The following is a 26,096-nucleotide window of genomic DNA, read 5'->3' as shown; positions in this document are numbered from 1 at the left end:
TAAAATAAACAAAGCAAGTAAAAAATAACATTCTACGTAAACGGTGAATTATTTTTAACTCCTACTAAATCGCATTGTTAGAAAAACAACTTATTATTATAATATAATATATATCTCACAAGATTTCTTCAAGTCTGATAACGGACAAGTAAGTATTGTCCAGTTAGGATATGCTCTAGTTACTCCGCCGCTCGCGATCTCATCTGTACGTAGATACCGTGTGCAATACATATTTATATGGACTTTATGATTGTGAAAAATCGAGTAAGGTAGGTCTTTTTTTGTGGAGCAAGAAGCAAGGTGCAACTGATGTAAGTGTTAAAAATCACATAGGATAGGTCTTTTTTGTGGAACAAGATGTAGGGACAATCTGATGTTTAGTAAAATTGGTGGTGATAAAGGTGCTTTGCCGGCCAGTGTAGATAAGTAATGGCAAAATTTAAAGAGGTTGATATTTATTATTAACCTACTTCAAAAAAAAGAAGTAGGTTCTCAATTCGACCGGTATAATTATTATTTTAGTTTTACAGCATTAAAATGATTTATAATTTAGTTTATAGAAAATTTGACGCTCATTCATATTTGAACAGACGATAAATTTAATCTTTACATAATTTTATGACTTCAATCCTAAATAGAGTTATATATTTTAACGACTTACCCCATATCAAAGTTTATGCGAAAACCAGTAGGTGGTAGTAGGTGGTGGTAGTAGTGGTAGTAGGTGTATGAACCTTCCAATAACCTTCAAAAGGGTCTAATTGAGCCAGCTTATTGGTTCGGAATGGACTAAATATAGCCATTCATAAAATAGCCTTAATATGCTACTATAGTTTTAAATGTTAACACGTAAACAAGCAATAGTGATTCCTAGCCTATAGAATACTTAGGTATATTATGACATTAGCTGTGCTCTGCGGTTTCACCCGCATTGCTCCGCTCCTGTTGGTCTTAGCGTGATGATATTATATAGCCTATAATCTCTCTGGGTATCCTATATGGCTATCTAACACGGAAAGAATTTTTCAAATCGGACCAGTAGTTCCTGAGATTAGCGCGTTCAAACAAACAAACAAACTCTTCAGCTTTATAATATTAGTATATTATAAAGCTGAAGAGTTTGTTTGTTTGTTTGAATATACTATCACCAAACATATTCACTACAGAATCTCGTAACACAACTACGTTGCAAAGAAACTCTTGACTTTGTAACGTTAGCTAATACATTTACCATTCATGTCGTTTGAACTGAATTAACTCGGATAATTTGCAACACTCGCAGTTGCAACGTCTTCAGTACTCTGTGTAATTCAACATCGTACTTATTTGTTTAAAACGACTTATAGAATGCTTTCAACGTTGCCATTGTTAATTATTCCTTAAACTTGCGAATCCTCTTAAGAATCTTCTATTCTATCTATTGACTAAGAGTTTTCTTTACATACACATTATACATGCTGATATTATATCTATAGATATGTGCGAGCTTTATTAAAGTATTATAATTTCATTAGCTTAGCCCGTAGCTGCCAGATCATCTCATGTAAGAAAGAGCATAATCTTTTTTATATTCTAACATGATGATTTTACATGGATAAGCAACAAATATATTCGCACGTACAAAAACCAATACACAAACTGAGCTAATAATATTACCTAATCATCTAATCTATCATCTAAAAATCAAAAATAAAAATCGTTCTATGAAAATGGAACTTTCCGCTCTTTACAAACTAGGAAATAAATATATAAAAAAAGATTACGAAAACTATAGAGAAGATACCATAAAAAAACATTTACAATATACTGGAAGTACGAAGAAAGCCTACAAGGATCTCAGAACAAAGAAAAGCTGGATAAACGAATTGAGGAGTCAAGACAAAACTATATACCAAAGAAAGGATATTATAACAGCAGCAACTGAGTTCTACAGAAACCTATATAGAAATCCGCAGACAGAATTAACCGGCTCTTCTAACACGATTAACACGAATAGCAACGAGATTCATCCAATTAATGAAACAGAAATCGGTCTGATGATAAAGAAACTAAAAATAGAGAAATGCCCAGGTTCGGACAACATTACAAATGAAGCACTAAAATTAGCACATACAGCTCTATCAACACCCTTGACTAAACTTTTTAATCTTATTCTAAACAAATCGGAAACACCAAAGCAATGGTCCGAATCAAACATAATACTTCTCTATAAGAAAGGGGACCCAAAGGATATCAGCAACTACAGACCAATAAGTCTGCTACCTTGCCTCTATAAACTATTTTCATCTATTATAAATACAAGGATCAGCACGACGATACAAGCAAAGCAACCAATAGAGCAGGCAGGTTTCAGAAGAGGCTTCAGTACAGTCGACCATATTCACACCCTAGAGCAAATTATAGAAAAATATCAAGAGCAACAGAGAACGTTATATATAGCATTTATAGATTACCAGAAAGCATTCGACACAGTTTCACACGTAAGCATATGGGAAAGTTTGAGAGAACAAGGAGTCGAAGAAATATATATAAAAGTCATAAAGAATATATACAATAATAATACAGGCAGAATCAAACTAGAAACTCTCGGCCCAAGTTTTCCTATAGAAAGAGGTGTAAGACAGGGCGACCCGCTCTCTCCAACCATATTTATAGCCGTTCTTGAATCTATCATTAATAAACTTAATTGGAACAAATTGGGATTGAATATAAAAGGCTCATATCTAACTCATCTTAGATTCGCAGACGACTTAGTTTTACTAACGGAGACAAGCTCTCAGTTACAGCTTATGATAGAATCCTTACATCTAGGCAGTACAAAAGTAGGTCTAGAAATGAATATCACTAAAACTATGGTAATGACAAACGGCTGGAAAAGACCAATAATACTTAACAACAAGCCATTGGAATATACACAAGCTTACGTATATCTAGGAAAGAGAATTAGTTTTGACAAAAGAAATAACGAATTAGAAATAGACAGAAGGGTTAAATGTACTTGGAATAAATACTGGAGCCTAAAAGAAATTTTTAAAAGCAACATGCCAACAAATCTTAAAACGAAGGTTTTGAATTCAAGTCTACTACCATGTTTGACGTATGCCTGCCAAACATGGAAATTCACTTCAAAAATAAAAAATAAAATAAATAGCTGCCAAAGAGGGATAGAACGTAGTATGTTGAAGATAAAGAGATTAGACAAAATTAGGCACACTAAAATAAGGTCCATTACCAAAGCAACTAATGCTTTGAGTCACGCACAAAAACTGAAGTGGAGGTGGGCAGGACACGTCGCCAGACTTACTGATCAAAGATGGACAGCGAGAACGACAACGTGGAATGGCCCACTAGGCAAAAGGTACAGAGGGAGACCGTTAACACGCTGGGACGACGACATCAAGAAAACAGCCGGCCCTCTGTGGTACCAAATAGCGCAAGATAGAGACGGGTGGTCAGCTTTGGAGGAGGCCTTTACCCAGACAGGGGTTCATGCAGATTGATTACTTTAGTTCATAACGTTAAATTAATTTCTTTTATTTATTTACAATAACTTAATAATTAATATTAGCATTGGAATTTGGAATACAACAAAATTACAATTACTAACACTAATAACAATCAAGTTTTGTATACACTTATTTTTTCTTACCGCGTAAGCGTTACTTTGTAAAAATGTCAACATATCTGCAGGAAATAAACAGGCTTTTTATTTATTTATTTATTTATTTAATCATCTAATCAATATGAAATGTATTTGAGACGTGACTTGGGTAGCCTTATACGCCTCACAAACTAGAAAATAATTAATTAATTACCAGAACCCAATCTCGGAAACTGGAATAGAACCACGTTAACATATTGATTGAGATTGATTTACTGCTAGGTATAGTAAATTAATGGATACTATATTCGGCTGTATTGTTTAAGATAAAACTTACTAATATATGTTTTTAATAATTAATATCATAGAGATTATTTATTTGTAAAATACGTTAATTTATGTTATATTTAATAATATAGTTAATACATAATTCTTTACATTTATTTGCAATATTATGTTTTAGTTAAATAAATAGTTCTCCACACAATAGTAAATGATGGTCATTTGCGCGTAACGGTCGGTATTAACATAAATATAAATCATACTATCTACTACTCATCATGTAAACTATCGCGGTATTTGACAATAGATCGTTTTAAACATAATTTCTCAATAATAAATTCACATAATTATAACGCTTTTATAATAAGAGTGAAATTGTGTCACAGTATGGTGACAGTATAGTGTTTATTAAAAAGAGAGAGACGATTGTAAATCGTGTACATACATATACACACACCGGCACATTTAGCGGAACAGAAACCGATGTGCGAGAAAATCGTCTGGGATTTGAACGAATGGCAGCAGGTTCTCTTTACTGATGAGTGCAGAGTTCTTTTAAAACAGATCGATGGGAGACAGCGAATATGGAGACGCAAAGGAGAATGCCACATACAGTCTAATTTTGAACACACAGTGGCTTATGGTGGCGGCTCGATTATGGTTTGGGGAGGGATATGTTTTTGAGCTCGCACGGAGTTAGTGATAGTCACAGGAGGGACCATGACAGCAGATCGATACATCAGAGACATTTTAGAAGAACATGTTGTACCATTTGCCCCATTTATTGGTAACGACTTTATTCTAATGCAAGATAATGCTCGTGTTCATAGTGCACAAGCGGTACAGGCATATATGAGCCTCGTAGGTATACCGGTGATACAGTGGCCAGCAAATTCCCCCAATATGAATCCGATAGAGCATGTCTGGGACTTGCATATAGGCGTATTTGTATATATTTTCAGAGTTGTTTTATAAATACATAATATGTTCAAGCTTCTGGCCAAAGAATCCCCTATTATTATTGGTCTTCTGAACCGCATTCCAAGTGCTGGCGAATTGCAATCTTACTATTACTTGAAAGATAATTTTCCTCTGCAAAATATACAGCGAACGTCCAGCCACTAAAAGTTACAAAGTCCGAATAAAGTTTGCAAAGATGGTATAAGTACAAACTGCATTCATATAACTCGGGAAGGATATTTTAGTTTAAAATGAATATCGCCAGCTGCTTCCATATTTAAACTGAAACAAAAATTTAACTTTCACCAGGTATTCTCGGAAATTTACTGTAACGGCAAATTTTTAAAATTCTATTTATACAAAAGTAGCCAATTAAAGAAAGTAAGCGAAATTAACTGTGCTTTTAAATCATTCATATAGCGAAAATTGAATAACAGGTTCGTGTGTTATTGAAAAATTATTTGATATGTTTATGTTTTCATTGTATATTCTCGAATTCACTAGATAAATATATAAAATTCTATATTTAAAACCTTCAAATAATATTTTTTTTTATAATTTTTATTTTACGTTATTTATATACATTTTTAGCTCATATACGTTCCCACTGCTGGGACACGGGCCTACTATGAGGATACAGGTCATAATCCATTCACATTAGTAATATTCAAAAACAGAATATGCTACATCTAAAATGAAATGAGATTTTGATAGACTTGTAACAGCTCTAGGTTTTATGTCAGCACTAATAGATATCTATCTATCTCAATGTCAATCTTGACGACGCAAAAATCGGCTCCATTAATAAGTTATGACGGTGATTGATTGAAAGGTCTATTTTTCATCATTCCCGGTTTGTATGGCTAACCCGACGAGAGCGATGGATTTTTGCTTTATGATCCTACGAAAAATGTATGGTATTTTTCTATAACATTTTATAAACTGTTTCAATAAAGGGAGGAGGTTCTCTAGTCGATTTTTTTTGGGATAATATAAGAACTTTCGACTGGATGAAGCGATTTTGATGATTCTTTTTTTATTTCAAATCCAGTGCCTTCTGTTTGTTCCCGATTATACTTAGTCCAATTTGAAGCAATTCAGTTTGTATAGCAAGTTGTTTTTAAAGCAGTTAAAATAAATTTTATTTCTATCTTAAAAATCATTATCCAAAAATAATTATCGCATTCACTATCGGAATGTTTATGGCGAAATGTAATAAAAATGTTTAATTCAAATAATGCACATATATACTTTGTTCAAACTAAAACTCAATTATAGCTGAAGCTTAAACACAATTGTAGTTATGCAAAAGACATTTTTTTTTTTTAACGTTGGGAAATGCATTTACGCATCCCCCTCTACAGTTTTACTGCACGAGGGGGTATGTGGGACTCGCATGAAGCCATATCCACTAAAACCCAACGGTGGCCACCGTTCATCTTCGGCGACAGGGGTTAACAGCCAGGCCTTGTACCCCCGCCGCCTACGTGGTGAGTGTCGCAACTGGGCGACTCGCCCAAGCCCCTAGTATGCAAAAGACATTTTATCCTTAAGCGTTCTTTTAACGAGAGAGAAAGGTCGTCAGCTCGTTATGATGTTTGTTATGATTTATGTATGAAAAACTGTTTTTATTTATTTTTTATCTTTTCTACGTAGAAGAAAATAAGAGTAAATAAGTTTGAAGTAACTGTGTGTAATGACAGTTTTGTTGTAAGTACATAAAAGTGTAAAAAATATGGTATCCATAATTTAGCCACGTAAAAAATTTTTGAAAGCGGACAATGTCGCTGTGATGTCGCGGACATAGTGAAATAATGTGCAAAAATACATTTTTAGAAGAGAATTAGCGTTTAATTTGTTCAAAAGTTTCATGACTACTTTCATTAATTTTATAACCTATATATTAACCTATCACCTTGTTTATTATTAATGACTTGATACTGTAAAATAAAATTAATCTGCAAATATAATTGCATTAATTTCCGATCTGATCTCATTGTATGAGATAATTTACAATAAATTTCACACACAATAAAATTTTTCACCAATTTTACTACTTCCCATTGTTTGTAATCTGTGATAAATAATAAGCTATTTGATGCAATTAATAATGACTGATTTACTTCACGTAATAATTAATCCAATAAACGGTCCTGCACGATTAAAGTAATTGGAATCGCGCGCTCATTTAACGCTTTTTTATAACGTTTAAATAAAAAACGTAATCAAGTAAAAAATAACACTTTCAACCTATATCTTTATGTTAATGTGGCAATTATTTTTACGTTGGCCGTAAAATGCCAAGTTTGCAAGTCCCTGTAGGCTTAAAACCTTTTCAACGTGGAAATTATAATATGACTATGATAATCTATCGTTATATTTATAGAAAAAATAAAATAAAAATGTATTTTTACACCGTACTGTACTCTAATTATTTCGATTTAATCTAAACGAAGGTAAATTTTTCAATTCAATCAACAATTATCAAGAAAAAGTTGCGCAAACGTCCACCTATTACGTCTTATCTTACATGGGCATCGATGGAATTTAGAAATCAAACCTTAATTACGCACAAAGAAAGTTGTGTTTCATTTACAGAATTTATATCATAGAATAGACAACAAAATTAGTTAACAGCGACGTTGTTTCACTTTATTCTGTACGCTTATATGAAAAGCGTCCGAAATGAAAACAGTAACAACCGTGCCACGGTTTACAATGTGGATGTTACAGATTAACCAGAGGGTTTTGTGGGGAATTGCAAGGAAAAGCGGCGAATGGAAAAGTAGGGAACTTTGAATAGTGTATGCAAAGCGGGGTTTAGTTGTAAAGTGGGAAAGAGCCAATGATTTTTTGTTAGGCAAAAGCTTTTGAATAGTTTTGATTGGGGAATTATGTTGTTAGGAGCGAGTTTTATGGAAGTATAGTACCTACTTACAACTTTTTCAAGATGCGGAGCTAAAAAAGTTAAGTGCGAAAGAAGCTCAAAATCTAACTTTAAATAAGACTTTGAATGAAGGTATGAATATTCAAATAGTTAAATGTTTGCTTTTCAATTTAATTGCACACAGACGAGCACTCTTTGTAAGAAATCACAAAGAGTGCTCACAAACTGCTCCGTCTACATATTCACTATGGATCCAATATCCTATAGAAAACGTGGAAAATCGACATTCTATACATCAAACGTATTGAGGACATTCATACACTTGAAACGTAGAATACGAATTTAAAATGTGACAGTTGATGTTCGGTTCGATTTTGAAATTGGAAAATGTTTTGGCGGGATTTTCGTTTCGCTTCGTCGCGTCGAATGTGTCCTACGGGGCTTACTATATTTTTTTGTACCTAATAGCTTTTAAATTTTTACCGCTGTGTGCATATTATTTGGAAGTTTTGTTGTAGTTGAATATGTATGTGATGTTAATATAAGTTTTAACCTAACAGAGAAATTATAGTGATAGTGATAATTTTTATTGTATTTCCTCTAAGATTATATTATTAAACATTGTCTCTGCGTCTTTCTTATTTGGTCTTACAGAAATTACATTATTACATATCTATTTTTAGTAAGTAGTAACTTATTCTTTTTCATCTTTTTACCTGGTTCTATTCATTTTACTATCTTTGATTGGTATATCTATCATGTCTTAGACAGATCTATGTTTTTTTTTTTTAGAATAATCATAAACATGACTCCAGTCAATGTCCGTAACATTTATACGGTCAGCATTGTTCTTGTATACCTAATTAATATTGGCTCATTGAATGCTTGATCGATAACTGTACCGAGTACAGACAGTTATTAACATTCCTATTATTCATATACCATAGCAGTGAGAAAACAAAGTATTGAAGAAAGCTGAATAGTATTTGTCGTATGTTTTTTTTTTTATAATAAGTATAGTCGCCTATAATAAGCATAGTCGCGTATAATGTGTGCTCTTCTTTATTGTTTTCTTTTCTTCACACTCATTGCAGATTACGTCGAGGTATTTTTGATTTATTTAAAAAAATAATACAAATGTAATGCAATAAATTGATTTGAGTATACTGTGTGAAACGAAGGCAATGAAATGGAATATTTTGTTACATTATTACATGTTACAAAAAATCATTTATGCAAATTTTTTAATAGTAGTTTTTAAGTGAATGTATAATGAGTTTTATATTATTTACAGCTTATGACTACTACCCTCCAACTATACGCATGCAAAGAAACACAATTTCTTTACTGTATAATATTGCATTCGTTTGTACAAGGCTTGATAACATTCTTTTACATTTTTAAGAACGGCTGTGTGAACAAAAACAAATTATACAAATACAAAGTCCTTTTTAATTTCACAGAGTACCTCTTACAAGGCTCTAATTTGCAGAGTACTTCTCAAGATACATTAAAAAGGTCGTTGGCTTATAATTATTTCTGTTTATTTCCTCGTATTAAAAAACCCTTGTACCGACGTTGTTAAGGGCTATTATCTTAATGTCTTTTATGTCGGCTAAATGTTTTCCTTCTGGTGAATAGCCCTCGAACTTGAAAGCCTACGAGAGGCTACGAGCGTTCGTAGCGCCCTTTGAATCTACATAATGTAGTAGTCGTTTCGGCTTGTGTTTAATTTTGTGATTTTATAACGCGAATGTGTGCTACGAAAATTGTATGTGGTTTGAGAATGGCTTTCGTGTACCAAAGGGGAACAATACATAGGATATTAATGTCTTATTTAAATTATAAACCACTGGAGGTAAAATATCTCTAACGTGGCTAAATTAGAAGGCTTAATTGTAGACAATTAGATGTCTGTGCGCTTTCGACACATTAATGACCTTGGACACTAGGAAAGATGAACTATTAAATTACAATTTATATAATATGAATTTATAATTGTTCTACATCGTTTTGAATACGATGGATGGTTATGACTTTCTTCTTTAAAAGTAGTTAAGCTTTATATTGTTATAATCAGCTTTGTCTTAGGTATATAGTGCAATTTATTGTGACTTAAAATGTATTAAAATTCAAATTGACTCATAACATACTTACGTAAACAACCTACATTTTTAGCTCCATTTCTCAATCTTTTTACAAAAATGAATCACCTGACCACTGATAAAGATATCTTCCATCTATAATCCACTAACCTGCGGCGTCTGCTATGTCCCTTCTTCCGTTCAGAGGCTGGCGGGTCGCTGGCGTATGCCCCCGCGTCCCCATCGGCGCTATGTCCTGCCCCCATCCTGCCCCATAACACTGCACTCACTCACTCACCGCAGGGCACCTTAGGGTACCGTGGGGCACTTTATGGGACCGTCAGGTACCGTGTGGGGTACCGTTTCGTGCCCGCGCGTATAGGCATGTGAAGCGTAGCGTCGCAAGCGCAGCCGTACGCGAGCTGATTTGCGGGGGAATTTGCCTTAATTGAAACTAATTTGGCGGACTGGATTTGGGATAGTGTGCGATATGAAGATAATAGGAGAATTGTATAATAGGGTTGTGTTCTTAGAAATATTGAGTATATTATTTACAATAAAAATTAATAAAACTCGTTAATCGTTCTGTTCTCTTGTTCTTAATAGTCTTACTAAAATAAAGATTATTTTATGTTTTGTTAATTACATAAGCAGCACTTTAAATTGATAGTAGTTTTTTTCTGAAATAGTTTTTGTTCATGGTTTCTTACGTTCTAAGCAAAGCTTTAAGCACGATCGAATGACATAACTGAAAAACATTTTATTTTCGTGATTTTCATAAATTTGTCTAAATTATATTTGTCTTTTATTGTTAAAGATTAATTATTATTTATACCTAGATTAATTAAATCGCGTTCGCTTGTAAATTACATACACATAATGTGCGCTAATCGTTGCGCATCGCGACTTTAAAAATCGCTTCGCTCTCGTTTCTAGTAATTACAAAGCGGCTGCTTTCTCAATGAAAAACGTACAACAAGCGACAGTCAAGTGTCCTCGCTAATAGCCTAGAATCTGCTGTTTAAATACTTCGAAAGTTTACACAACAATATAAGATAAACTAGAGATTAAGGTATGTGATTTTTTGTGTTTTTAATAACAAAAATAGGGTAGTGTAACCTATTAAGGTTCGGTATGATAGTTATAATAATGCCTTTATGATTAATGTGATAATATTCACAAGAAATAAATCACGATAATACGTAAAGCTAATAGTAAAACGGTTATTTTCTGCGGTTTAATTACATATATAACTAGCTGTTCCCCGCGGTTTCACCCGCATTGCTCCGGTCCTGTTGGTCTGAGCGTGATGATATATAGCCTATAGCCTCCCTCGATAAATGGGCTATCTAACACCGAAAGAATTTTTCAAATCGGACCAGTAGTTCCCGAGATTAGCGCGCTCAAACAAACAAACAAACTCTTCAGCTTTATAATATTAGTATGATTAATGTGAAAATGTCTATTTATATACTTGTGCAGTTATATAATTTAAAAATCACTGAAAATTAAATGGAAGTCACGCTTTTATCCAAATTTTATTTATTCAAACACTATTTGAGTACAAGGAGCGAAACATTGTTTCGTTGTACTTTAAGCAGGCAATTTCAGAAAAGATTTCCTCACTCGCTAAGCAAATCTCAAGCAAAGCTGACTCTACGTACGTAATATTTTCTAGCATATTGTGTAGAACACACATATATTTTAAGTAAAATAAATAAAGAATAGTTAATGTCCACCTGTGCGCGTGAGGCTAGTTATAAATTGCAATGTAAACACACTTTATCAGCTCTCTTTGTTTGTTTGGACGTGAAATATATAAGAGAAAAGACTCACGAAATTAGGGCTTTATTAAATCCGAGGAAAGTGAGATAGGTAATGGATGAAGGTATATTAACAACACGTGACATTTTTTATGAAAAGGGGAGAATAAGTTGCGTAATTTAATTTTGTTAGACTAGTTTATAGTGTTAATTAATATCACTAAAAATATGTTCATGAGAAAGTTAAGTCAAAATCACATCAAACTTTCGTCATATGAAAGTATTAAAATTCTAGAGAATTCTGTCTTTAGCGAAATATTTTCATAAATAATTGGTATAATTTGTCAGTAAATCTTAACACAGTGAAAGAATATTGCACATTTCGATTCGCTTCGGAGATTTGCCCCGGATATATCACGCTTGCACTGTCACTTTCTCTCTTGTAGAAATGTAATGTGTTAGAGAGAGATGGATAATTAAACAGTAATGTTGTTACTGTTAAAATTCGCTACGTGAACTTATGGACGGTAATCTTTAAGATAAAGATTGACCAATATTTTATAATTCGATTAATAAAAAGTATAAACGGTAGATAGAGCGGTAATATGTACTTAAATATTAATCTATTATATGAGTAATTATTTTAAAAGGAGTGTAATTGTGTGATAAAACACACATGTCAGAAGTGAAACTTTTTCGGCAAGATTCAAAGGTACCAATTTCGTCGCCTTATGTACACAGGTATTGCCATGACGCGACCTTGGTATTTTATTCTTCACGCGCCTTAAAAAATTTCACTTCAATTAATGTTTTAATTCATAGGATACATTTATTGTGAAATAAGTAATAACACAATTTAGGAAGAAAGAGACCACACAATCCGAGATTCATTCAGCAGTATTTAGGTATATTTTCCCATGATTATAGATGACGGTCCTTTTTCCTTGGTTATCAATAATTTATAGAATACAAATATATTGTAATGTATCTTATCAGTTCCCCGACCATACATTGATATAGAAAAATAATAGAGCTTAAAAAATAAACAATGTAATGTTGGTTTTAAAAGCACTTATTTCGAAAAACAATTCAGTGTAGTGGTCGTTTATTCGGAATTCCCTAGGTATAAAGTGACTATAAATTTTTTCATAGACAGGTGTCCCCACAACTTAGTAATACGCCTGAGATTTATGCACTGCAAATTCTAGACTTTTAAAGTAAAATAAGCTCTTTTGCTTTGTTGACGGGTTTTAGAGATTTCGCTTTTGCTATTTGATATTTATTTTTAAACACAAAGTTGCAAGGGAAGAAAGAAATTTAGGAAGATGCTGATTATTTCAATCTGTAAGATATTAAGATAATTATATAAATACTAATGGTCCGCCCCGGCTTCGCTCGTGGTACATATTTCGCAATAAAAGGTAGCCTATGTCCTTTCTTGGGTATCAAAATATCTCCATACCAAATTTCCTGCAAATTGGTTCAGTAGTTTAGGCGTGATTGAGTAACAGACAGACAGACAGAGTTACTTTCGCATTTATAATATTAGTATGGATTAAATAGCAATGATAACGTTATAAATATAAATGTAGAAGGTCGTAACTCGAATTGATTATCCAGTACGCTCATTAGAAGAAATTGACGCTATACTATACTATGCACGCGCAATTAATTTGTAGTGGTATCAGATTGAATACTAAGACATGTTTGCACTATTAACTTTTCGCTAACGTAAATATTTGTGCACGCCCAAACGTTCAGCATTGCACGGGATTACGATGAAATTGAGTTCGTATTTTTAGACAATATTCGAGCTCTAAGCTTGAACTTTCCGTCCAATTTTTCGACTTTTCCAGAATATCCGATGAGCTTTGTCACGAAAGGCTTTATTAAATTTGTTATGCAGGTATTATGTTTGAGAATAAAAGAGAATGACATTTCTCTGGGATAAAAATGTTATACCTAGAATACGATCTAATAGGATTCAATGGTGAAATCTGAAGGAAATATATAATCAAGAATTACTAGAGACTTAACAGTATTAACAATGGATTGTATTTCGGCGGATGGAAATATTACGAGTAACGAGAGTCAATATCATTCCAAAGTTTGCTTGTTCAAAGGGAGATGTGAAACTCATTGTGAATCAAGAATGATTATTATTATAGACTTCAGTGTTCGTGATCGAGATTTATCACTTAAGACTACGTTTCCCTGAATTCGTATGTTACCTTGTCACACATTTTTCTTATCGTTCTCTATGTATTGTTGTTTTATAAGGATTGACAACTCTTTCATTGCAAATACTACCGTTATACTAAACACGTGCACTAATATTTTCCTAAATTATTCAACAAGTCATCAACATACAAGGATGTTTAAACCGGGGTTATGTCAACAGATGGCAAAAGCAAAAAGGAAGCCGTTGCTGACCGGGAAAGCAACGTACCACAGAAGATCGGGGACTGGGAGCAGCAGAGACGTCAATCTTCCGCTCTAGCTCCCACGCAGCGCATCCCCAATAAGTCTGCCAAAGGTTGGCGTGTGATGCTTACGAACATAACACGCCTGGCTAACATGATGTCTTAAGGCAGTATTCACTCCAGTCTGGGAAAATGATGGCGCTAGACCACCTATATAGCACTGGCAGTTTTCCACACTGGTATTAATACGGATTTAAGACGTCATGGTAACCCTGTTTCTATGTCTTCCCCATATCGCAAAACTAACACTGCTATAAAACATTGCTGTTTGAAGAAATGTATCCTTAAATAAGCTGTATAAATGGGGGACAACGTACAATATTGTGTCTAACAACCAGAATTGATCCCTATCGTTAAATAAAATGCCCGATTATCAGACCTATTTGCTCCATAAAGCGATCACTTATAGCGAAATAGCTTCGCGACCCACACATTTGCGGCTTTAAACACAAATATTTCCTCGTCCTCTCTTACTCCATCTCAATAAAGGTTGATGGAATCCGTTTAAGTTGTACCTTTGGAAAGCCATAGGCATAGTATTGTGAAAAGCGGGGCCTGATATGAATTTGTGTAGCGATATTTTTGTGTCTTCTTGGAAGAATTCACTAAATTATAAATACTGTGTGATTCTTCGTGATTATGTTGGTACATGAAACTTTCTCAGCTTCGTGATTGATTAAGTGTTATTATTATTGTTTAATTTGCTCAATCACATTTATTTGTTGTATTTGTTTTACTGGTTAGTTAGTATCTTATAGGGATACATTTTTATAACTATTTTAAATATTTACACTAGAATTTATTTCGATGTGGTTGCTTTTTAACAAATCGCATTCTCTAGTTGCTATGTGATTACCCCAACCTTATTGAATACCTGTAATTTCTCCATGCAGGATGTAGGGTGGGTTGAATGATTGCGTGGAAAGAACATTAAGCATGTCTCTTATTTTGTGTTTTTTCCTTTTGCTTGTTTATACTCCTTTGTACTCCTACTATTGTTTATTTAATGTGAAAGTCTTTAACGACTAAATGGATATTTAATTCAGAATATTCATAACGTATAAAGTTGTTCATATTACCAATACTTTATGCGGTAAAGGATCACCATAATAACATCGTAAACGATGATAATGAAAAATAGATATAAAAACATTTACGATAATAGGCTGAAGATGCTGATCGTTCATATTTGTTTGTATTACCTACATGCTTAATTGCCTGTTATTAACTATTAAATATTAATTGGAAATTTTAATTTAATAGTTAATAATAGGCTTGTGAAGTGAAGCGTGAGGTTGTTTACTGAAATTTGATTACTGTGGTTATATGTTCGGTTGTCAAGTTGTTTATCTTGAAATATATTGCAACTAATTAATGCATTGACGTATCTACCACTATCTACTCTACATAAATTATATGGTTAGTAGTGGCTTTGATATTGGTTTTGGGATTACATCACGTCAAGATTTCTGCTTGTGGCTCTGATTGTATTGCTCTGTTGTATAGAAATTTACATTACCGACCGTATTCTCTTAAAGATAGAATTTCGCAACAAGCAACTGTCAATGCTTAAATTTATACAAAACTAACAGTTCGCCCAGGCTTCGCCCGTGGTACATGTTTACGTTTTCTCTCCATAAGAACCATCCTCGTACTTCAAGAAATCAGCCGTTCTCGAGTTTTGCGCTTACCAACACATTTAGCGATTCATTTTTATTATTTAGATGTACCTACAGAACCATAAATTAGAATTTATTATACGTACGTATAGATTATCATATTTCTATTAAACTAAATTCAGCGGCGATTGCTTTTCAGCACAAAATTTAAATTAAATTTCGTTCAGTGGACAAGTTTGAATGTGATTCATATAAATATTTAGATGTGATTTTCGTATGCAAATAGCGTGCTTGCGTTTTAACTAAACGTCGGAATTTGTCAAATGAACCTTTGATAAACAAGCCACTGGTTATGAAGGGTTTATTTTAACAAGCCTAATAATAGAGGCGTGTGTGCAATGCTTGGCTTTTGTTTTTTTTTTCGTTTATCATTTAAGTACAATACCAGTTTAAGAAAATAAAGAAGTTTTCAAGATAATAGTTAATGATAAAAACATTTGTGCGAGTAAAATTAGGTTATTGAAATAATACGATAATCGAGGTGCAATATTTTCCATTACAAGTCACACATACTTAATAAAAAAATACGTATTTACTTTTCTGATTTCTAACGTCTCTACGAACTGATTTCTACATATACTATTAAAAGATATGATAGAAAATACATTTTTTCCAATGCACACCTACATACCTATTCAAAAATAGTAGGTATAATAGGAAACTTATAAGTAAGGATATACATAGCATAAGTGTTTCAATAATTAATTAAAGGTTAACAGTGTAGACAAGGCTTAAGAAAGAGCACTGACCTTCAAATATCTCCTATAACTTTGAGTTTGATCGAGCGCATAACATGACTTCATGAATATTATATAAGAACGGGATCGAAACTCGTAGACGAAGAATACATGGAAAGTATTATGTTGTTACACGTAGTATTGCTTATCGAATATTTTTATTTTCTTTCGTAACAATGATATATTGAGATGTGTGGTTACTCTACGTTTATTAAAATTACATTTTGATATTTTTCTACTTTATTTAATAAACTAGGTTTCCGCCCGCGGCTTCGCCCGCGCAGTCAAAGAAAAACCCGCATAGTTCCCGTTCCCGTGGGATTTCCGGGATAAAACCTATACTATGTCCTTTCTCGGGTATCAAAATATCTCTATACAAAATTTCATGCAAATTGGTTCAGTAGTTAAGGCGTGATTGAGTAACAGACAGACAGAGTTACTTTCGCATTTATAATATTAGTATGGATCGTGAAACGTTGACGATTTAACGATCTGATCAAACTATGTTGGCCATTTCATGAAATGAGCAAATCTACGATATGGCCACGACAGATATATAACTCCTATAATATTGTGAAGGTGTAGGTTTGATATCGTATGATTTTTTATATTAACTCTAATTTGTCACAATAAACTTTGTATTCAGCTTTCAATGTTTATTAAGTTCGTCAGGGAAAACTAATTTATTATTCTTTTTCTTGTAAAAGTCCACCAGTACTTACATAGATATAAAATGTAGGGCGTGCTGCATCATTAAAAGGTTCTCTTTGAAAGCGAATCCAGCGAGGCTTTATTTCCGCCGCAAATGACAGACAATGAGCGGAAAATTCGATAGAAAATGTCTATATTTGTTTCCACCCTTATTTTTCCTAAGGGGATCATTAAAAAAAACAAATTGACTTTGAAAGAATGGTTTCTGTGTGAATATTTAATTTAGAATGAATTATTATATCGGATAGAAACTTTGGAATGGCTACTGCTTCATTAAGTTATCCGTAATTTAAAGAGAAACCAAATGTCTGTAACAACTGTTTCTTGTATTTTCTATATTGTTTATTTTACAGATCTAGTAGATCTAGTAGTACTATTACGCTTTCTACTGAAACAAGCAAATTTACTCACTTTTTTTAGAATACGATTGCATATTTTAATAAATATTTCAATTCAAAAGATATAATAAAGAAAGCTCTACGGTAGAGTCTCTAACGGTGGAAAAAGCTAAAAAAAAATATATATATTTTTATACGTTAACCCAAGTAAGTGATTGTCCCTGATTATATTTGTAGTTTAATCCTCCGTAAGTCAGTATAAGATGTGGTTAACAAGGCTACATAGGGTCGTTAGTGTTAAGGGCTATTAGGTGACGAGATTTCCCGCCCCGAGTGGTTATACCGTCGCATTATCTTATAATATATTGCTATTTGTATGAAGCTGTTAAGATTCGATATCTTTATGGTGTGTAATCCGGTTGAATGTATATGAAATGCAAAAGTGGCTGACTGATCTATAACGTAGACCCTAAACTACTGGACCGATCGGCCTGAAATTTGACATGGTAGATTGCTAATATTATGATGTAGACATCCGCTACGGGTTTTGAAAAATTTACCTCCAAAGACATAGAATAGGAGATGAAAAATTGTACAATTCTACCCCTAAGGTAATAAAATAGGGGATGAAAGTTTGTACAATAAAAATTTATTGAGACCGGGCAAAGTTGTGGACAACAACTAGTTATGGATATTTGGTATTCAAATACGTTTTGGCGCGTAATAACTTATAGCTTGACGACAATGTAATAGGTCGAAATGAGTTAGTTACATACATTATTAATTATACCATCTTCGTGCATTACTCAGGTTTCTTGATATTCTTACATTAGGGTTACTTACTGAAGTCTGAACCAGATAATATTTTCATTAATTTCCAAATAGTTATTACGCTAAACTAATTAGAATTTTCCCTTAATTTATTGGTACGTTTTTGAAGTATTTTGCACAATATCGGAAAAGTAGGCAGTATTTAACTGCAGTATTTATCAATGGAATTTTAAACGTTTCATAGCTAATTAAAAACATGAATGTTGACATCGATTGATTTCATGGTTACTTGACTAGTTAGGGCAAATTATTTTTTAATTCAAACATTAGCAACCGTGTAGTAAATGCGTTCTAGAAATGTATCACAAGGTACGGTTGCAATTTTGTATGTTTTTCAATGTCTACAAATAAATGGAATGCATATTTTATGATAATTTATGCATTTATGATAATTTATGCATTAAATTTACGTTTTTGTGAAATTTTTCGCGTGCCTGTTTGATAGTTATATGTATTGATAAAAGAATATCGCTTATTAATTCTAATTTTCATTTTCTAAAAATTATTTAATGGCATGCCTTTATATATGTTTTTGCGGACTTTGAACCGTTATATTAACGAAATATCATAGTATAGAAGTATATAACTTGCACATAACTATTGAATACATTCTTCGCTTGAACTTTTCCAAGTTGAAAATTCAAAAATGTTTCAATAATAGCAAACGACAAACATTGCCTAATAAAAGTCAAGTCTACGCTTGGTTGGGTCCCGTCCGATTAGGGCCCTTCTGGCCTCCTCCACTCAAGCGACAGCTCAAGCCGAGGTTCGTGGTCCCCGTCAAGGGGGGACGCCCTTGTGCATTTCGCTACCAGGGTGAACCTTCAGTTCACCCCCGCGTCCGCGTTAAAATGTAGAAGCCCTTCTGGCTAACATTGAGAAACACCATACAAAAAAAAAAAAAAGCTTGGTTGGGTGCAGGCTTATTATTGTCACTGTGAGCACTTACTGAACCCCACCCTCGATAGCGATGGAAAAATTGTACGGTAAAATTGGTTATTAAACATGTATACAGAATGAAGTATGAATTAATTTGGCACATAATGGGTTTCGAAACTTAAGTAACTTTTGTTTACATATAATTCCACTAGTATCTCGCAGTTTTACCCTCGTTGTTACGCTCCTACATATAGGTCTTAGCGATAAATGGGTTACCAAAAACTGAAAAAATAAAATAAAATTGGACCCGTAGTTCCCTATATGAGCACGTTCAACCAACCGACCAAACAAACTCTTCAGTTTTATAATTCTACTTTCATAAGCTACACATAAAATTACATAAAACACGTAGAAACGAAGATGGAATACGTAAGTTACTCTTAAACACATACATCAAACATTGAAAGTGTTTTTTCCTTCATCTATATTGACAACTTGGAATTTTTCCCCTATTTGCATGCGTATTTGAAATGTTTTGCTGACATGTTAGTAACGGTCGTAATGTACTGCTTGCAACGTTAGATGTGACTACAATTTATTGCCAAACGTATATTGGAAAGTGCCAATAATGAATCTATTTACATGATAATCGATTTACATTTAACAATTGCGAAATAAATTACGATTAAGTATATATTGGTCAGTTTGATGAACAAATCGTTATTAGATTCCCTTGTAATGACGTTAATGCATATATAAGTAACTCTTATTCACGCTATGTTCAAATTTAAAGTTAAAATGATAAATGTGTGTTAGTTTTGAGCTCAGAATATTGTTAAACATCCTAATACGTGTACTGGCTCTCGTATTTTACTTGGAAAATTGATTTATGATTGCTCTAAGTAAATATGAAGTTAAAAATGTTCTACGAATTTCAATTTACCGGTAGAGAAATTTCGGCGGCGATTTGGTTCGAAAAAATGACCGATTAAATTCTCGTATAATTTTACATCGCTCAATTTGTTTTAAAATGTACTAAAATTCCATACGATAGATTTCCCTTCGTAAATTTTAGTTATTTCAAAGCTTGTTTCAACGTACATAATTTTGCAATTCATTCGTTTAAAATTCTGTGTCTTCTTTATATTCTGTCTTTAAAAAAAAATACAAAGCTTTTAGAATGTTCAGAATAATCATGCCTTCATCACACTTTCACGCGAACACAAGTTTTCTTCATTACCATGAATGTATTAGATAAAATCAGAAGTCGAATAAATAACAACTCGATAAATACTATGTATGATATAATTGATCGGAATGATAGTTATTAAGAAAGTGAAGACAATTAGTGCGTCTGTGCAAAGGATAGAAATCAAACAAGCTTGATGTTGATCTATGATAGAGACATAATAATGTGAGTAATTTAATTTTCCTTTGGAAGTTATATTATGGTTCTATGGAAAATTATTCTTGAGCCTTATAGATGATGAAGGAACCCAGTATTTGAAGTAGAATAAAAATGAAGTTGTTGGTTGAATTTGTTGCACACTAAAAGCATTTCGAGTTGAATACAGCTTTTGTTTATCGTGAGAACAATTAACCTTATTACCTATTCTAGATATAAATTAAAATAAACTCATTAGGCATGTTTAATAATAATAATCAATGGAAAAAGGCAAATCAAGGGAGAAACTCAACGTCTAATAACTGCAATATTTTTATTTTCATTGGTATAAAAGCTCTTAAAAATAATCTCTAATAAATGCTCTAATAAATGTTTTTTTATATATTACAGTGTAAAAAATATATGTCAGTAGTCTGAAGATAATGAAGTTGGCTTATCACTCTTTTGTTTTAGATAATTAGCTTTAACGTTTGTGAATAAGAATAATACCTACGATAATTAAATAAACATCTGAATAGTTCTTTGTTTAGAAAATATAAAAATGAAGAATTCGTGCACTCCTTGCGGTAACGTTTAGTATTTTCATACAAAATTAATCATAAATATTAATGTAGTTTAAGCAACAGAGAGGTAGTTGCAATTTTTAGACATTACGAAACTCTTTAAACCCATGTTGAACGCAAGGAAATTAAAAAGCCAAACTGCAGAGACTGAAAAACTAGTGAACGAAGACTTGAAAGATAAATTACTTTTAGTACGACTGACTTTGGAACTTGAAATTGTATAGTATTTAGGGGAGGTATTTATAATTTCATAAATTTTAACATACTTCATAATATCAATATAAAAATAACTTAAAATAACTAAACTAAAAGATGCAGAAATCGCTTCCACAATTAATTTAATCTTAAATTTATTTTCCTTATAGTGTACTAAGGTCTTTTATGTTAAATAAGCATTCTTCTGACAAGAAGGAAACTTCAAATGTTTACAAATGCAATGCGGTAATCTCCATACGTAGTTACACCGATTCCAAATGAACTAATCTGCCCGAAGATCTGCATACGTAGCTGGGCAGTTGGATCTCACTTTCTCCAATTATATAACCGCCCTTATACCTCAGTGAATAACTCATTTAGCTCGCAATTATGCTTTCCTCAGCCGAAGTAACACTCGGCTAGGTATGTGGAGCGAACAATCAGGGTACGACGTCGTGCTAATGGTATAATGGAATCATTTCTTTCTCACTTACCATAATGTGTTTATTGTTTGTGTTAATTGGTGATGGTATGTGGTGTATGGTGGATGATGTTGGCGCCTTTTGATGGGTTGGAATGATTGTTTGAGTGTATGTATTGATTAGTTTTTTGGAAACGTCGTGTAATGTTATTGTCTAGGTAATATGTAAAATTACCTCAAAACTTGAACTTTTAAGGGTTGATTTTTCATTTTCAATCTTTGGATAACTTATTCGTATAAAATATAAAACCACAATGTCAAAATTATGTTGCCGGTCAAATGCTGGTCGTTTGCCAGCTGTGTTTGCCAGTATACAGGTGACAGTTATATTATTCGTAAAAAATAAAAATTTATTTTTGTTTCTATTCATTAATTAATTCTCATTTATAAAGCATTTGAATGCTATAAAAACTAAATCTCACTTATCGGACCGTTAAATTTTAGGGATTTAACATAGGTTCTAATCAATATACTTATTAAATAGTATTCTGTTTGCTTTGTCTACAGAAGTGTCGGTGACATACAAACGCGGTCTGCCCGTCATCACGGTGCCGCTGCCGTCGCGTCGGGAGCTATGTCGGTTCACTCTACGACCTGTCTCGCAGACTGTGGGGGATCTATTGGAACAGGTGAGATAATAAAAATGTTATTAGCTTCATTAGTACAGTGTACAGTAAAGTTTTAATACAAATTTGTTATATTGCCCTGATGGAAACTTTAAAGATATACTTACTAACACACTTACTAATCACCATAACAAGATCACTAGCTTGTTGAAAAATATAGAGACATCAGACAGTACAAATTGGAAGCAATATTATTTCAATTTAGTCACCGTTTAAAATTTAGTGCGTTATTAATCTAATAAAACTTTAATTAAAACCAAAATGCCATACATACACTTTTGCTTTTGCTAAATAATTACTCAGTTGAGTCACTGTAAAAAATTAACATGACCCGCTATTTGGCATAGTTTGTAAGCTGTCCATTCTTCTATATCAACATACATTTAATTAGTCAGCCTTGTATTCAGGCTTATATTCAACGACAAAGGGAATTGATTCCCAAAACGAAGTTGTACTAATAAACTTCCATTTTACTTCGCAAAGCAACAACGTAGGTAAATTGCTTTTAGCGCTTCGACGATAAATCATTTCGTGAACCAAATATGTTCAGCATTTTGCATTTGCGGTTCGCCTCTTACCGAAATCACTATGAATTTATTGACTATATATGACTTTTCTATTAACAAAGCTAGGAATTTAATTCAGCAGACTATGGTATATCTTTATTAAGTTTGTATTGAAATATAACTATGTAGTTTATAATATTTTATTATAATCTCAGTATGAAATACATTTGTCTAATCTTGAATCATTATTTAAATTGTGTTGTTATGTCTAATAACGATGCAATTTTTCATTACAGATTTATTATACAAATATATTAGCGTACATATAATAAACCACCTATTAGATAATCATCTCTTATCTTCTTGATGAAGATTTATAACTTGAGACAATTTATTTAAAACAATGCAATAAAGTATTGTAGCAGTTTCTTCTTAATAAAAATTGGACAATATACTTGCAGATTTATCCAATATCTCTGAACTGTTTTCGGAATTAAAAAGATGAACTGACTGAATTTTAATTGGAAATGGGATAATTCTTAATCCAAATTAAATAATTTGAAGATTGAAGATTTTTTTACCCAATATTTCTGAAAGATCTTTCGGGATTAAATAGATTTCTGACTAATTAAAATGTTACACCTCTTTTGAATGTGTATATTTATATTAATAGAAGTCTCGAAGAGATCGCTACCTAGCGATAAGACCGCAATTTGTACCTACTTGTCTCTCTGTGTTTTATGTTAATTTTGTGTGTGTGCAATAAAATGACATAATTACAATTTTCTTTGAAGATACATTTTGGTATCATTGTACATTTTTTTTTTGTTTTTATTTTTATCAGCTAAAAGCGGAGGACCGCGGAGTGGAGCGTGCGGTCGCGATGGCGGCTGACGACCGAGTGCGTATCGCGTCCAGTGACACCGTCGAGGCGCTTCTGGAGAATGACTTCAGACTCATCATTAACGATACCGAATACTATGTGAAGAGTCCACCACAGGTAAATAATACTACCCGCAATATAAGTAGAACTTGAAACAGACGCTTTTAATTGCGCTCGACGGTGATATAGCCATATAGTCTGTATGATACAAAGCTTATGATAGTTCTCTGCGTAACTATGGCAACGGCCAATTAATTTTCCCGCGCTCCCTCTGCGTATTATTTAGTGAAAAATAAATTGTAAGAATTATTATTTTCTAATCGTTATTCCGTCTTATGAAGTTTCTCTAAAAGATCAAGATCCAAGACAATTTCGATATTGATGAAAAATCTAATAATGGTTGTAGATCTGCAGCCACTGAAATGTAGCATGTTTAATCTGTGTAAAGGTTTAGTAGATAATATCTATGTTTATGTCATTAAAATTATAATCAGGCACAATTGATTACATAATAATACCTCATTGGAATCACGACCCGCTTAACACAAAGCAACCGCAACTGTTCCCCATAATCCACTGCTTAATCAATTCCAATGGCAATTAAATCCTATCCAATTATACTTGCTTCCACGGAGTTCGGAATAGTCACGATCCATCATCAAACAACTGTGTTTACTGGGGTTTATTGGTAAATAGATATATCTATACTTATAATATTATAAAGCGATGAAGTTTGATACCATGCGTGTTTGGACGGGGATCATCGGAAATGCCTACTGAGTATTCTAAAAAGTAATTCCGATCGCTTAAATTCTTTCACTAATACTAAGGAGTGACATAGGTAAGCTATTTTTGTCGTTGTTCTACACGGGTAGAGGCGGGATAAGGGGATAGTAACATTACTATATTGGTAATAGGTACTCGAAAATTGAGGTATGTAGTGAGTTTATGTTTATTTTTAATTAATTTGTTTGTTTTATCTGACATACATTTTGAATAGTGCTGTATAATATCTAATTTAACAATTTTTACAACGTTAGAAAAGAAAAGATATCAAAATACATTCATAATTATTTGAATCAACATTAATTAAAATAAATGCAAGTTGCATAAAATGTAAACCTGGCAGTTAATTATCATACAATAACATCTTTACAGTCTTTCGTGGAGCATTAATAGTATCATATTCTATAATTTATTATAATAAACTGAATAAATAAACATGAAAGATATCTCAGTTCTGTATAGAATCATATTTTATAATTTATTATAAACTTAATAAAAATGAAAGGTTTATCAGCTCTATATAGTTACACAATATTGTGCTTTTTGGTGAATTGCTCGGGTACATTTTAATTGGATGTTGGATATTAATTTCGGTTTCAGAGAAAATTATATTGAGTTAATGATACTGCCCCAGTGTATTGAATTGGGGTTGAAAGGATTTATTATTTGCTAATTTTACAACTTGCCAGCAGGCATTTTTACCTTGGATTTGTTCAATTTTAAATCAACCATTGAAATAAAAGAAAAAACGTTCTGTTTTTTGTTTAAATTCATGCTGGTTTAGCAATTATGATGAAATTTGTATTTCTCTTTGTTATTAGGTAATAAAAATATGGAACTATTTACCGGTGAATAGCTTCTAATAATAAATGATGTTTCATGTGTTAAAATATTATATGCTATCGTGTTTCAAATGTTTAGTATATAGGTAGGTTACGTTTAATATAAGAACAGTATTTTACCTGTAGTTTATACCCATCATAATCAATTCAACTGATTAGGTATAACCAAGGTCCAACACTTGATCCTACACAATAGTGCATGTGCACAGTATACCAATAAGTTTATTTAGTAATTGATCACTAATGGCATACCATTTAGGGAAGTACTTATCTAGTTATGTAGGTATTTGGTTATAGTGATTTTCTAAAGCACTACTTCTATAGAATTGACAATTCAAAGTTTATACAATAGTCAGTTATCGCATTAAGGTTTAACTGAACAATTCCCTAAACTGAACAAGCAAACTTTGTTTGCAACATTTGCACTTGTATATTACAGATGCAAGACTAGTGATAATCACATTTCTGAACTAAAACTTTTGCATAAGACATTCAGTTCTAAATTTTGCACCCAAATCCCGCACGGGAATAAAAATATTTTCTTTGAAAATATTAGCTGACAAAGAGAATACTG

At 32.6% G+C, this 26,096-nt stretch overlaps 2 protein-coding genes across 3 annotated transcripts in view; one reads left to right on the top strand and one right to left on the bottom strand.

Annotated features, from left to right (window-relative positions):
• Window positions 1-10,107, bottom strand: part of LOC123692611 (protein javelin) — a 94,066-nt gene extending 83,959 nt beyond the window's left edge. Inside the window, exon 1 of the mRNA XM_045637373.1 lies at window positions 9,986-10,107. Within this exon, the coding sequence (XP_045493329.1) occupies window positions 9,986-10,080 (95 nt within the window). The 5' untranslated portion in view covers window positions 10,081-10,107. The remainder of the gene's footprint in view (window positions 1-9,985) is intronic.
• LOC123692612 (calcium uniporter protein, mitochondrial) overlaps window positions 1-26,096 on the top strand; it is a 121,183-nt gene that overhangs the window by 87,817 nt on the left and 7,270 nt on the right. Inside the window, exons 3-5 of one of the 2 annotated variants that reach the window (XM_045637374.1) lie at window positions 13,979-14,113; window positions 22,387-22,508; window positions 23,856-24,011. In XM_045637374.1, the coding sequence (XP_045493330.1) occupies window positions 13,979-14,113; window positions 22,387-22,508; window positions 23,856-24,011 (413 nt within the window). The remainder of the gene's footprint in view (window positions 1-13,978; window positions 14,114-22,386; window positions 22,509-23,855; window positions 24,012-26,096) is intronic. The other variant, XM_045637375.1, reaches the window with a different exon arrangement.

Source organism: Colias croceus, chromosome 6 (genome assembly GCF_905220415.1).
Source record: "Colias croceus chromosome 6, ilColCroc2.1".
In the NCBI taxonomy this organism is placed as follows: Eukaryota; Metazoa; Arthropoda; class Insecta; order Lepidoptera; family Pieridae; genus Colias; species Colias croceus.
This window is presented reverse-complemented; position numbering and strand designations above follow the sequence as displayed.